General features: G+C 40.6%; 1 protein-coding gene across 4 annotated transcripts; it reads left to right on the top strand.

Moving 5' to 3' along the window:
- Positions 1-419: 419 nt before the first annotated feature.
- GYG1 (glycogenin 1) lies at positions 420-14,981 on the top strand. 4 transcript variants are annotated; one of them, XM_063167526.1, is made up of 8 exons: positions 420-512; positions 3,807-3,942; positions 5,818-5,992; positions 6,302-6,464; positions 9,864-9,990; positions 13,094-13,313; positions 13,929-13,979; positions 14,194-14,981. In XM_063167526.1, the coding sequence occupies exons 1-8, from the start codon at positions 506-508 to the stop codon at positions 14,353-14,355; spliced, it is 1,041 nt and encodes a 346-aa protein (XP_063023596.1). In that variant the 5' UTR covers positions 420-505; the 3' UTR covers positions 14,356-14,981. The 4 variants fall into 4 exon arrangements, with proteins under 4 accessions (XP_063023596.1, XP_063023595.1, XP_063023594.1 ...); XM_063167524.1 differs by lacking the exon at positions 420-512 and adding an exon at positions 744-941; XM_063167527.1 differs by lacking the exon at positions 420-512 and adding an exon at positions 831-967.
- Positions 14,982-15,366: the final 385 nt, after the last annotated feature.

Here is a 15,366-nt window from a genome sequence, read left to right as displayed (position 1 = left end):
AGAGGCAGCTCGGCGGATCCCATCCACCTGTACTAACACCTGCAGTGCCAAGGGGACGGGACCAGGCTCTCCCCAGCAGTTTTAGTCCTTCTTGGCCCAGGGCTTAGCGGCCACAGAAGCAACGCTCCTCCTGTGTACCACCGCCGCTCCCGGCCTGAGCCACAGCACCCTGACACGGTGGTCGCCTCTATTCGCGCGGCGGAGTATTTTCAGCATTTTTCGGCTCCGCTTTCCCCGAGAGGCACGGGCGTGGGCGCGCGGGGGGGTCTGAGGCCTCCCGGAGAGGACGCGGCGTCGGCCCCGGAAGGAGGGGGGTGACGTGCGGCCGCCGCGGGAGGCCATGGCGGGGGCTCCGCCCGCGGCGCCGCGGGGATTCCTCGGGGCGGGGCGTCCTCCGGCCGCCACAGACGCGCCGCTGCTGGCCCCGCCCCTATATAAGAGGCGGCCTCAGCGCGGCCCCGACCGCGGCCGCTGCGTCTCCCGCACCGACCTGCGCTCGGGAACCATGGCAGGTCAGTGCGCGCCCGCCCGCCCGGCTCGCGCCGCTCTTCGCGAGGGCCGCGGGCCGCGCTCGCGGAGCCGCCACGCGGCCGCGGGATCGGCGCGGCGGGATCGCCGGGGGCCGCGCCTATTTTTAGGCAGCCGTGCTGGCGGCGAGCTGGCTGGCTTCGCCTGGTGGGGGCAGGGGCTGCCCGCGGGGGGTGCGGAGCCGGCCCCCCGGGCAGCGCTGTGCGGTTTGAGAGGAGCGGACGGTGCCGGCTCTTTCCGCCCCTCGCTCCATGCTCTGCCCCACGCTCCGTCCCCTAACGGGAGGGATGTCGCCCGCGTGGCGGGGAGCAGGATGGGCCGGAGAGGCCACTGTAGGGGTACAGCGGTGAAAATCCAGCCCTCTCCTAAAACGCCGAGAGAGCTTGTGATCTATGTGCTTTTGATACTTTGCAGTGAGTAGGTCCTTACGGCTCTCCGTGTACGTGTTACTTCTTTCTTCCGGTATTTTTTGTTTTTGTTGTTGTTTGGGGGTTTTTGTTTGTTTGCTTTGTTTGGGTTTTTTGGGGGGGGGTTTCTTTTTTTCCCCGATTTTCACCTAAAGTTGTCAGCAAAGTCGGTTTCATTTTCAGGTCTGGAAGCCTGCAGGAAGTGTGCCCTCCGATGCATGTCTTGATAAGATGCTCCTATCTCTCTAGGAATCCTGTACTCAAAAAACAAATGAGATATACTAGCACCTAACTCAGAGAATAGGAGAAAAGGCAAGCACCTGTGAACTCTGGCTATGCCTAGGACAAACCTTCCAGGAGAGTTTTTAAATGATCTGGGGCAAGCACTCCAGTAACCTCTGCATGCCATGAAATGAAAGATTGCTTCTAGCTCAGACTTCCAGGATGCTAGTGGGTGTGTAAGGGCTAGCACAAAAACTCTTGCAAAGAGATATTATAGACTATGAACTGGGCAGCCAAAGAGTTCTCTGAAGTAGCATGGTTTTGTCTGGGTAAGTCAATTAGGAAGCTGGGCAACTGCCTCTCATTCTATGTGGTTTTGAGAATGTACTCTCACCAAGAGTTCATTGTGTTTCAGGCCTAGCAGTGGCTGCTGTGTAAACACAAGATTCTGTGAAGAAAGTGTTTACAGAGAAGGGAAAAAGGATGAGAAGGGAGACCCACACAGCTGAAATACTTGATGTTTTGGTAGAATGGAATAGTCTTTTGCAGCTATAACTTCCATAGTAAGCAGCAACTGGTCTTGCCCAAATTGTCGCATGAGCTCATGTACTTAGAAATTGTATGGAATAGAACACTTAGGTATGATATGTAGATGATATTGAACACAGGATGATATAGAGTAGATACAATAGAAACTTTAGATATAGAATAAAACATAGTCTATTCGAAACTTTGGAAAGTTATGCTGACGTAGATGGTCTCCAGGTTGGCAATATTAACCTCCTGTCAAGCAGTTGTAAAGTTTCCTCCTAGAGCTGGGACACAGTAGGGGGCTGCATCATTAAATTGACTTTATTTCCTTAAAGACCTTAGTGTGTGTGTGTGAATATTCAGTTTCAAGAAGACGAGACGGAGTACAAGTGTACCTGCTAACAGGTCAATGAAGAAAAGATCTGTCTTTCAGTGGCAAGGTCACTTTAAGAGTTAGTGCTACACTGCTAGGGGGAAAAAACCCAAACAACATTCAGATGAATATTGGGCACAATCCCACTTTGTCTACACTGGATTTTTAGTGAGCTGTTGAGAGCATAGTGTCAGACTTCCACGTATTGAATGGTAACATGCCAATTACCTAGTGAAAAACCCTGTCCCATTAGGAGGCTGTTTATACAACTTAAAATATTACACTCTTGCCCTTTAAAGAAACATCAAGTTGTTCTGCAGATTTGCTGCATATGAACTAGTACAAATAGGCAGCTAAAAGTGAATTGAAACAAAATATCTTTATTCCTGGCATTATAGAAGCTTTTTTTATCTTTGTAATTGACCACTATAATCTAAATCCCTTGGGACTAGTTGGTTTTGCTGCTAAGCAAAATAGAAGGTTTTGTAGCTGGTCTATAGATCTTGCAGACCAGGTTTGCAGAGCTTATAGGCAATTATGGTACGTGATTGTCTGTTGTCAACTGTTAAGGGAGTATTAAGTTAAAAAGATATTGATGATGACTGCTTTGTGAGTTTAGGCGTTGTGCCAAACAACAATTTTTCTGAAAGGAGTCAGTATTTTAATCTTGCTACTAGGCTTGACAGTGAGCCTTTAAGAGCCCAGAACTCTCACTCTGATCTAACCTAGTTAACACCTTTTGTAATGAAAAGAAATCAAAGTTGCTAAAATAAATTTGACTCTTGAAGTTCTTATGAAGAAACTGTTTTGTTGATAGAGTGAAAATGGATTGGTGGGAAAGACCATGCTTTGTAAAGTGATATAACTTTGAAAGGAGGTCTACATTAAAATAGCTAACAGTGAACTGAATAGCTTTTATAAGTTACTTGTTTGCTTTTATGAGTCCCCCTCTGGCAGTTTAAAACAACATGAAAGAAGGCAAAGCTTGTATAATATGGTTTCAATAAGTACTATAGGGTAAAACAATCTGTCTTAATCTATATTTAAGATACAGCTGGAGCAGGAGATTATAGTACCTCTTTTTTCTCAAAGAGTAAAAATTATTCCTGCAAGTTCTAAATTGCATTTTGCATTACTAGTTACTTCCCATGTAAATTTTGCATTCTTGTGACAGAGCTGCTACCATGGGTTGCAGAACAACTCATCTGCAAAATCCTGAGCTAGCAAAACTTAAAACTGTTGTCTAAGATATAATTCAATGCTTACTTTCATTTGAAAATGAATTGCCAGTTTTATCCTGCTTTAGCTTCAGGGTTGAGAGCTGAACCTAGAGAAACTCTACATCCACTAACTTTAGGCCAAAAGCAAGCCCACAGACTCCAAACACTTTTTGTATAATAGCATATTAGTGGCCCAAGTAGAGCTCTTTCGAATTTTGGATTGTCTCTACTTTTGGCATGACTTATTTAACCTGTGGGCAAATTTGAACTGGTGCTCTCTTAAAACAGTCTTGATTTTGTGGGTCATTTTACTGCATTTTGCCATGTGTCAAGTCGCCAATAGCAAATGTAGCTATGCAAACAATCTACTTCATTGAGTCACGTAGGAAGGCCCTGTACACAGAATTAAAGGACACATCTTAGAGGTCTCACAGCAAGATTACCTAACAATACTAGGTTTCTAATGTATCTGTCTCAGAATAAAGTAGTGGATTGTGCTAACTTGACCACATTCATTTCTTTCAGACCAGTCTTTTGTGACTCTAGCCACAAATGACTCCTATGTGAAAGGAGCGCTGGTACTTGGTTCATCCTTGCAACAGTATAGAACAACAAGGAAGCTGACTGCACTCATAACTCCTCAGGTCTCAGATCTTATGAGGTAAGGTCACTTACATGCTTCAGACTGCAACAGTTCTTGCTGATGTGCAGGTTGAAAAATGGAAGTTAACTTTCTTAATAGTAACCTTTCAAAGCTCTGGAAGCTGAACAGCTAATTTCAGCAGAACTCAACTTATCTGGAGTTCTGTAAGTTCTTCAAACATGGAACTGTTTATGTTTTGGTGTGTTTTTTTTTTTCTTCCCTACGATGAGTTAAATAGTCTGCAGTTAGAGCTCTAAAGCATGACTTGATACTGATATTTCTGCTAGATCTTTGCTCTTCTGTAGTCCTGCTTAGAATTGTCCGACAATGTAATATTGCCCACACATTTGTTAGTGCTATGTGTATGCATGTGGAGGTGGGGGCAGGAAATTAGTGTGTGTTTGTTTTGCAGAAATATTCCCAATTGACATAATATAACACAAGCTCTATTGAAATCTAGTGGACACTTCAAGTTTTATCATGGGAGAAGCGAGCAGAACTGAGGTAGCACCAAGTTTGTCAAATCAGCAGCTGAACAGAGGCATCTAACAAGGTCAGCACAGTACATCAAATGAAAGGAAGAGGCAACTGCTTCCTACAGCCTCCTTAGAATAGTCTCACTATGGAGTGGACTGGATTCTTTCCACATGTAAGAGGGTAAAAAAAAACAAACAGTGAAACAGTTGATAACTATGGGAAGTACAGATAATAAGTCAAGATTCTCTACATGGGAAGTAATTCTGAAAAGAGTTATCAGTATATAGACACAATAGAGAGGTGACTCAATTTAAAAAATGCAGTGACTTTCCCTGGAGTCTCCTGGCAGCTAAACGGTTGTATCACTTTTAAAATGTTGCATATAGGAACATCCATTTCAGCCTACTAGGTGAGCGTGCTCTTCTAAGATGAACCTTAAATGTGCCTATGTGCTAGTGAAAGCCGCCTAGTACTGCGCCCTTAGACCGGTGATACTTATGTACCTAATGGTGTAATTGGAACTTGCATTTCTCACCCTGTCTCCACTAACAAATATGCCTGAAGTTCAGAAGCAGTGACCCACCAACTGTCAGTATAAAGACTGCCTTGCAAGGCAGAGTTCCAAAATTCATTTAAAAGCTCTGTGGGGCTTAAATTGTACTGGCAATTGCTAAGCATTCAAGATATGCTGAAGAACAGTAAGACTTTACTGATGTTTCCTGTTTTAAGCAGCACAAACACCTTAATCTCTTGAACTAATGGTAATTCTCTATTGATGGTAAAGCAAAGGTTGGATATCTACCAATTTCACTAAATTTCACTACACTGCCTGAAAGTTTGTCACTCTTTAGTGAATATGATACTGGTTCAAAACATTTTGTACCCACAGCCATAACTAAGTTAGTGTTGAAAAGACTTCATGGGATAAAGAAAGTTTTAGTAACTAGGTCTAGGCAGATGTCTCAAATGTCACAAATCCAGAACAGTGTAAATATTGCATAAAATTGGTCTAAGCTGCTTCAAATTCAACTACTGTCCTGCTCAAGCTAGGCTAACAGCTTCCCATTTCTTAATTGTCTGCTCAGAGTAGGTTTTTAAGTTGCTAGATATTAGAGTCTGGATGAAAAAAAACAACTTAGTGTATGACTTACTGAACTAGATAGCAATGCCAACTAAAACTTTGTGGAAGAAAAAAAAACCCAGAAGACTTCTTTGTTCCCCAAAATGTGCACATTACAAACTTTATGGCAGACAGGTGTACTTGTGTGTTCCAAAATATGCAGTCAACTCTTACTACTTTTCAACAAGAAATGTTGCCAGGTTTCCTGTTATTCCACTTCTCTTTACGGAATCTGTTGTGTGGTCTGCTGTTGGAGTAACACTAGAACTAAATCTTGCCAATTGACTCTTCCCCAGGAGAGTGCTGGAAAAAGTCTTTGATGAAGTCATATTGGTAAATGTCTTGGATAGTGGGGATTCAGCACACTTGGCGTTAATGAAAAGACCTGAGTTGGGCGTCACACTAACAAAGCTTCACTGCTGGGAACTGACACAGTTTTCAAAATGTGTTTTCATGGATGCAGACACAATGGTAAGTGGCTGTGTCTCGTGGTACTTCTCAAAGTCCTAGTATCAGAGTTGTTGGATTTTTTTCTGTGTTTTTTTTTTAAGAGTAGGGATAATAGATGGACTAGTAACAGTAAGAATGTGTGTGCCTTTTAAACTAAATTAACTGTTATGAAGTCTGTGGGGACTATTTATGTCAAGTATTGTCTTCTGTAACATGAACACTGATAAAAGAACTTCCTTTCGTGTCTTGGTGTATTTGCCAAAATCCATGAAAAACATGATACCACAATTCCTAACCTAAAAGCATTTTTTTAAACTCCTTTACAATTAGGTTTTGTCAAATATAGATGAGCTTTTTGAAAGAGAAGAGCTATCTGCCGCACCAGATCCAGGCTGGCCCGACTGTTTTAATTCAGGAGTTTTTGTTTACCGACCTTCCATTGAAACATACAGTCAGCTGTTACAGTTTGCCACAGAAAAAGGCAGCTTTGATGGTATGTATTAATTTGTATTTCAGTGTAAGTTAGACCAAAATGGTCTAACAGTATTCGGGATGCCTCAGTAACCACATACATCTCATGGGGACTCTGTATGATAGAATTCTCAATGTAACCATGCAAAAATTCTATCCTTCTCAGAAATAGAGGCTATCATTACAGTATGTAGTAAAATTACTTTTTTCAGGCTTAATGAAATAAAAACTGAGTTTGGCCTCCAGACTAACAGGTGTAGAATCATATAACGAGAAATGAAACTCCAGTACTATGCTTCAGACATCCCTAACATTCAAGGCTTGGATGTTCTATACTAACTCAAGCTGCTATAGAAAAAGTAGTACTGGTCAACTTGAGCACAGCTTCAGAAAATCAAACATTTGAAGATACAGAAACCTCTTTGTATGCTATGTGATGGCTTCCTGTCATTATGGGGTGCATGTAGTAGTGCATGTAGTAGCCTTGGTTGCTTCCTACCATAGGTTACTTGGGATCCGCCACTGTACCAGGTTTCAGCTTGAGAAACCAAATTGTGCTGCCCTGTAAGTCTACTTAATCTGTTACTGTTGCAGGAAAAGCTTATGTCCCTTGGAGACAGCTGTAGTTAAAAGCTTCACTGTCTCCTGTCACTTAATTTCATTATGTAACTACTGTGGTAGAAAGCAAAGTCTAACTGGAAAAAAAATATAGAAAACGATGTAAATAAGACCATAAAATGAAACTCTCAGGTAATGTTGACTTACCTCTCAGTACTTTGTGAAAAGCAAAATATTCAGATGTCACTTCTAGTCTGCAGAATAATCCTTGTTACTGTAGGGATTCTTCTAAAGAACATTGAGCAGTTGCATGCTCAATGCTACCTAATGAAAATTAATACTGCCATGTAATAAAGGTCAAAGGTGCAAACTGATCACCAGATAGCAAAATCTGTAGCATAGTTCTGAATTGTTGCATTAAAACAAACAAAACCCCCCAAAACCAACCGAACACCCTGTCCTACCCCCCCCCCGAAAAAAAACCCCAACCCCCCCAAAAGCAACCAATCAAAAAACCCCCAAATGAATAGACCTCTTTTTACAATATGCTTTCTGACATGAATGCTAAAGCCACGCAATGGTGAAACTTCCTCTGTCCTAAATGCAAAGCAATTGTTGCAGCACTTAACAGCAAAAACAGTGGGCTAGTTGTTTTGTTATCAAATTTCTAGAACTGTAATTTGTACTTCAGCTTCCAAATCTTAGTTTTTATTAAATGGTAGCACTGGTCTGAGTAATGATGCCATGGAGACCTAGACCATCTGTATAAGCTACTGCTGAGCTCAGGAACTTCGTAGGGAGAAAGGGAATTGAAAATTCAATTGATCTAGAGAGTAATAAAAGGGCCTAGGAAACTTAGTAAGAGAAACCGATGAAGGGTCACTGCTTTTAATAGGACACAGGGATGCAAACTTAACAACCTACCAAACTATGTTTAGTTGAAGTCAAGCTGCAAGTGCCTTGTGTGCAGTAGGAGTAACTAGGGCATAGAAGGCCTTCTAGAATATTTCCTGTATGTAACAGCAGACTGCTGCCTCCATTACTGTTGTCCAGAAATGGAAGAATGATGGCTACGTATGTAGACGTCTACTCTGTCTGTCTAAATTTCACGTTTGTAGATAACAAAGAATATGTCATGCAACTACTCTAGATACAATCTAAAAGTTGTGGATAGGAAAGAAAAGTTGGGTTTTAGAAGAAATCTGGTAGTCCTGCTACCTTAAGAATGTTGCTGTTGCTTAGACAATCCTCTTGCTCTTTAGCCTGGGATCCAAAATAGTCTTGCTGTATTGTACATTGATATATATCTGTAAATATGTAGTTAATATTAAGTACTGCCTGATTTTTCACCCTGCGTGTGAGATCCTGTTTATATAACAATACTCCTGTTGAAGTCTGAATTAGGACAGCTAGATACTGCTTTCATTGTCTGCTTTGGCACAAATGCATGCAATCTAAAAAAAGGCCAAGGATATAAACCAATCTGAGCAAGAAAAAGTCCTGTAGAGTAAGTTAAATACACGATTGCTGCCCCCTCGGTTCTCTTATGATGGATACCAGTTTTTCAAAAGTGCTTTCCTTCCTTTACAGATTGAGAGGCAAGTCAGAGATTTGAAATTGCTGGACTGAGTCTCTGGCTGTTTCTCATTCTGCAATCTGCATGTATGCTGACAGCTGTAACAGGATACCTAGAATTTATATTTGTCAGTGTACTGTCCGTACATCTAAGTTTATGCCCAGCGTCTAGATACTTCAGCTGCAAAAAGCAAATTCTGCTCAAATGGCACTGATGGTATAAACCTTAATACTGCCCTAAATCGAATCATAGGCCAATAAAAATCTTTTCCTGAGTCAGCAGAGACTGGGTGCTTAAGAAAATGAAAGATTAAAATGAAACATTGTCTGCTAACTAAGCTATCCACTTACCTACCCCTTAGTAATGCTACTTGTGCATGCAGTGATAGGTGAAAGAATACACCAAGTGAAAGTCAGAGGACTCCCTTCAATCTCCTTGATAGGAGGGATTATTACCATTTAAAGACTAATTGTATTCATTGTGATAAAGAATGAATGGATGTAGATAAATAGGTTTTTACTTCTCAGTTGCTGCTTATAAACTAGTCTACTCTGGCCTGAAGGCTATATTTATTTTTTAGCTAATCTACTACTGAGATAGCAAACAACTTCAGATTCACTTAACCTTGTAACAACCTCTACTTGCAAACTAAGACATGACCCTTTTGAACACAGATTGTTATCCTCATTTAGTGGTTAGTCAGGAGCTTTTTAGTACAGAATTAGAAACACCTGTTATCTGTTAAGGAATTTGATGGAGCTTTCCTGTAATTGTCAACAAGACTACATGTGCTTTTCTTATCAGATCAGTGTGGAGGTAGATGCATCTGGCACTGCAGGTCTAACAGGCCACTGATACCCTAACTCTGTCAGTGAGATGATGTTGGTCATGCATCTGTAAGCATAAGTAATAAAACTTATTGCTGCCATTTGATCTTCTGAGCTACAGCTGAGCAGTGCTCAGTTGTACTGTTTTATTGTGGGGTGTTACTGCTGTGTTATACAGATTGAACTTAAGCTGTAAAAGAAACTAAATGGCAGAGTTTGTGAGCAGCTTCCTATCTTTAACAAAAGTAACCCCATATATACTATTTCATTCTCTGCGCTTTTGGAATATTCAAAGGGCAGAAGGTTTACAGGGTTGTTCACAAATAGGACAGTAGTGCTCTGTGCCAGACTTCGACAGGACATGATAACTGCATTACCAACTCCTGCTTAGTAAAGTGACTGAAAAAGATCTTCAAATAGCTGTCTGATGCTCGTAGCCTATTAATGCTTTCTCTTCTAGGTGCAGATCAGGGGCTATTAAACACCTTCTTCAGCAGCTGGGCAACAACAGACATGAGCAAACATCTACCGTTTATTTATAATTTGAGCAGCACTTCTGTATATTCCTACCTTCCAGCATTTAAAGCGTAAGTTGAAAACTTCAAGAAGACCTTCAGAGCTTACATAAACTAATTTCTTGTAACAGAATGAACAGGCATGATGTGAGCTTACACAGGTTTTTTAGAAGTAGACTGTTCCTGCCACTCAAAATATCATAATTTCTTCTCTTAAAAAAAAAAAAATTGAATTGATGAAAATCAAATTCAGCTGTATCTGCAGCTTAAACCACTCATCCCTGGTAATAACACTGAAGTTGAGTAAGCACATTTGACAGGTCACTTGCAAAAGAAAAAACCACTCCTCCAGTACAGGATACAGTCTAGACAAGTTCCAACCAATGGCAGTAGGCTCTTTAATCAACTTGAGCTGACCTTCAGCATGTCACTAGTGGTATCCTTCCCACTTAAGATAACTTGCCCTTTCTTCATTCCAGTTACTTAGGGTATTTAACAAACAGTAGTTACAGTTTCATCTGATCAACCTATACCATTCAAATAAGTGTGGTGAACAAAGATTTGTATCAAGCTAGAATTCTCTCCTAACAGTCTTTCCAGACCTCTGTCAGTTCCTTAAGTAACAGCAAGATGGAACAAAGAATACAACCAACCACATATCATTGCATATTTCCTCTGTGACAAAGCCTGTATCCTCGCTAGCTAGCAGTGTTACTGTGGCATGTGAGTAAATTGTATGTCAGAGGCAGGGTTGTTCAAAGTGTTACAACAATCCAGGAGAAAGGGGGTGGGGTGAGGGGGGAAAGAAGGGAAACTGAAGTGTTACACAGAAACTCTTTATCTATTATGAGCTACAGAAGTTGGAGGCAAGGAAAAGGGAAAGTGCCAAGTGCATAAAAACAATCTGATCTCTGAATGACATCAGGTTACTAGTGTCTAAAGCAGCAGCTGGCATTAGCAGGCCTTGCTGGCTCAAGATCAGACTATGTCTTGTGATCAGAATACTATTTGGAATCTTGTCATGCTAAAAGTGGAACACTTATTTAAAGAAATATATGCAAGCCTCAGAATGACTAAGTAGCTGGATAGCATTTGATAAACTAACATCTATTGTAAAGTAGATGTTTCCATGGCTGGCTGTCAGTCACGTGACCTTAATTTTACAAATTACTTAGTTGCCACAGAACACTAATTGGATCTGGGAGTTCTTGACAAAAAATTATCTTTAACTGATTGAATCAGTTGCTTAACTGAGTTCATCAGACCTTCAAAAATAGAATGCTGGAAGTGCAGCCCTTGTAAGCAACACTCCCTGCTCAATAGGTGGAACAAGTTCCCTTGGTTAGATCAGCAGCTACACTCTTGATAATCAACAGTTAGAATATAGTGAAATTTAAACCTACTGACAGTAATAGCTAAGTTTTTTGCAGCTTTGTACAGTGAGACTAGATTTCACAGCAGTCTCAGTAATCCTTTTTCCAAAGGAAAATGCCAATTCATGACAAATGCTCTCTGACTTCAAAACATTGATGAAGGACTTTTCTGGGAGATGTGGAAAGACAGATTAGTTGCTGAGGCCAGTGTAGACATAAAGCTTCCTAACAGTTGAGCTTAAATGCCCAAATAAAGTATTGCAGGTCCAGAAAGTATCTAGAAAGCAGATGCTGAAAACATTGTAGAAGCTTGGCGTCTGTTGTTCTGACTGTAAGTAGACAGGATACCAAGAGTATACTTCTCTATTTGCAACAAATGTTGTGATACTTCTTATGCAGTCTATTCTCTTGATTTTTGAACAATATGTTTCCTTAGAACAGCAGCAGCCCAAGATAAAGAAAACTCGGGTTTAGTACTGACAGCTAATAAAACTAAGGTAGTCCCCTTATGCTAAATCTTGACTTTTGGGGTTTAAAGTTAAAGCCCAGTAACTGACCTCTTGAAGACCCTTTTTTCATGCAGTTAAAGCAAATACTTGGCCTTTCATGCACACACAAGTCTTCATTCTGCAGTAAGTTCAGTTGTATTGAAAACATTGAACATGAACCTTGAAATATAGTCAAGGACCTTAAAATAGTATGAAACCTACAACCCCATGCAAATGCATACTTGGTTTGAATATTCTATGGCTTTTGAAACACACCCGTATTGTCTCCATACACAAAACTCTTTAACACCCGAGTCCTGGTTAAAATGACCAGCATCTGCTTAATAAAACATAAGCCAAGCTACTTGATGTTACTCTCCATTTCAGTCATATGATGTTGACAAGAAAGCCTAATGTGATACAAACTGAACTAAGTGACATAGTCACTGTTAGCAGACAGACTAGTATTGCTTGTTCACAAAACTGAATCAAGCTAAAACCCAGCTCTGGAACTGTAGGAGAATGACATGAATGTTGCTTGGTTCTTTACTTGAGAAGAGGTGCATCTCATCTTTACTTTTAATACAGAAGAACATACTGATCACAGCTGGGACAAAGGGAGAAGTCCATATTGAAAGTAGTTTAAATGGTTTCAAAAAGAAACAAAAATAACCCACTAACAAAGCCATGCATGGTTGCCCTAAGGTTATTTAGGAAGTAAGGGTTGTCTAAGCAAAACCCTGCCGCACCAAGATCAGGAGTGTTCTGAAATGCCTTGGTTCTACAAAGTTGCTGTTTTTCAAGGACATGGTCTCCTTGCAGCAGAGCCATCCAATGATCCATTTCTACAGGGCTAAAAACTGAAAGGGTAACTCTTAACACTGACTGTTCTCTACATAATACTTGTAATGCTTAACTCTCTGGCTTGCTGACTTTGGAGTAGAATCTTTTTCACTTTTAAAACCAGTTCCGATTGCAACGGCTGCTTGAGACTGCTCTCCCCTGAGCTATGGACATGACCCTAAAGACTTGAGTTGTCTGTAAGTATTTAAATAGCCCAGACCACTAGGTTTTGGCTGTATTCTGACTAGTGCAATGTAGAATTCAGCTTGCATTTTTTCCATTGTTTCACAATGCTTTCAGTCCCAATAGGCATTGGCAGTTTGATAATTTAGCACTTAATCACCTAAATATTCATATTTCTGTTTTCTGGACAAATACAGAAATAACAGGTTAAAAAAAGTTATGTCTGACTGTCTAAACTTGTTTTCTAGACATGTACAAACTGACTTCTAAAATTTTTCTTCCCAACAGGTTTGGTGCAAATACTAAGGTAGTGCATTTCCTGGGAAGCACAAAGCCGTGGAACTATACATATGACTCCAGAACAAAAAGCATAAAGGGCAACATGGATGACCCTAAAATAGTTCACCCAGAATTCCTCAACATGTGGTGGGATACCTACATAGCTGATGTTTTACCATTACTAGAACAGCATGGAATTGTTAAAGAAATTAATCCAGGGGTAAATATGGTACGTGTTCTAATAATCTTGCGCATCCATACCTAAGTATGGATGACAGGTTATTTACCATTGCATCAATTTCCCTTCCCTCTGTCCATCTCAAAGCATGGGTGTGGTTTAGTTTGTGGGATGCAGGGTATTTTAGTTTTGTCCTTTTAAGCTTGGAATAAATAATACTATAAAAGAGAAGCATGCTAGACAGGTCTTGGACATGGCTGTATGCTTGCCTAAAACAAACTGTGTACATAGTTAATGTAGCACCAGGTCTTACACTGTAGTAACTTCTTTGATGTAGTAACTTCTTTAATTTATACAGAGAAGGATCTAAGTCCTCTGTGTTGCAGCTAATAAGGTTCTCAAGGAGAAGAACCCCAGTTCAGCATGCAAATATGGTCATACAGATCTTGCATGGTGAATCACATTGCCTAGGACAACCAAAGTAATGCTTCTGACTGTAGTTGTCATTCACAGAGTTTAGCAGCCTGCATCTGACCGCGGACTTCTTAGTCTTAGCTTAGTACATGAAACAGTTTAAGTTCTCAGCCTTTCTAAGACCAAAGTTATTGACATCTTCAGATGTGCTTCTCTTGGTAATCTTGCATCTTTCTAACAAACTATTTGCAGCTATCGGGCTTGGTCTATACTCTGGCTTTCTCTTGTGGCTTCTGTAGAGAGGTATGAAGAACTGAAAATTTTCTTTTTTTTTTCCCCTTGCTAACATCTGTAACTCTGCTTTGTTATTTTGCTAGGAAAGCTGCACAATCCCTACCCATTGGCAATGCTTGCTACTGCGCATGATAACATCAAATTTGTTGTCCCATTCTATGGCTTGTTGCGCGCTTTAGCTGCACAAAGTATTTCTATATTTTTACTCTACCTTTCCTTTTAGGCAGAAGTTACAGAGGCAGTGTCCCACGTATCAGTATCACCACTATTACCAACTGAATCTTCAGAAGAACGCAAGGAACGGTGGGAACAGGGCCAAGCTGACTATATGGGAGTGGATTCCTTTGACAACATCAAGAAGAAACTTGATACCTACCTTCAGTAGAAGTGCCTGTCTCAAACAGTGGTGATGCAAGGACTTGTTCCAGAACTAACAGCTAGAAAGGTATAGATGGTGGTCAGTTACACTTGCTAGTAGCTTGAGGAAAAACTTCTTGGCTGAAGGCCTCTGCAGTGCTACAGATGAAGACTGAGCAAAAGCTAGGAAGCAGAATCCTTGGGCCACCTATTACTGCCCAATTTCCAATTCTCCATACTAGATAAAGCCAGGTATTTTCAGCTTAAAATTTCTTCTGTTTTGATCAATTGGCTCAACATATTCTTTAAACTGGGTTTGTTACCTCACCTCATTAGGTGATTAGCATTGATTCCTTTGCTTGCTGTTTTAGATGTAAAATCTAATTCATGGGATTGTTCATACACTGGAGTGGTAGCCATTCTGCTTTACCATAAATGTATTAATGACACTGGGATACATACATGTAACAGTAATAGCACTGCTTTGCTCTTCCAGTCACAATTGCACTGAAATTTTGACCAGGTTCTTACGCACAGTGCCTGCAGCATGGCAGAATGCGTTTTTCAGTTCTGTATACTATGGGACTAGTAAACTGAGTTTTATCTGTTCCTTGCAATGTTGCACTTGATACAAAAATAAAAAGTTGTCATGCATTTCTGTCTTCCCTAAACTCTTGAGCAATTAAAAAAAGGAGCTTTAAAGCAGTCTAACTAAAATATTCAACAGGTATAAATATCCCTTAAGCTTTGCTCATGTTACTCAAGCTCTCATTAGCAAATGTCCATCTTTTAGTTCATAATTATTTAGAAGTACTTAGTCATTTGCTAGGGAGTTGTTTAGGGCCAAACCCTGTATTAACTTGCCATAAATATAGGACAGGGCACATGAGGAAGTACCAGCTGAAGGTGTTTACATTAGTAACTTGAAGTTTGGGAAGAAGGCATCCTTCTTTCAAGTGACTGAAGAAACACCATCCCTAATGTAAGCCCTGTACACTGAACTTAGTCATAAAAACAACTGTGATACTAGTTGATTAGA

Source organism: Melospiza melodia, chromosome 12 (assembly GCF_035770615.1).
Source record: "Melospiza melodia melodia isolate bMelMel2 chromosome 12, bMelMel2.pri, whole genome shotgun sequence".
Taxonomy (NCBI): Eukaryota; Metazoa; Chordata; class Aves; order Passeriformes; family Passerellidae; genus Melospiza; species Melospiza melodia.
Note: the sequence above shows the minus strand (reverse complement) of the source record. Positions and strands in the feature narration are given on the sequence as shown.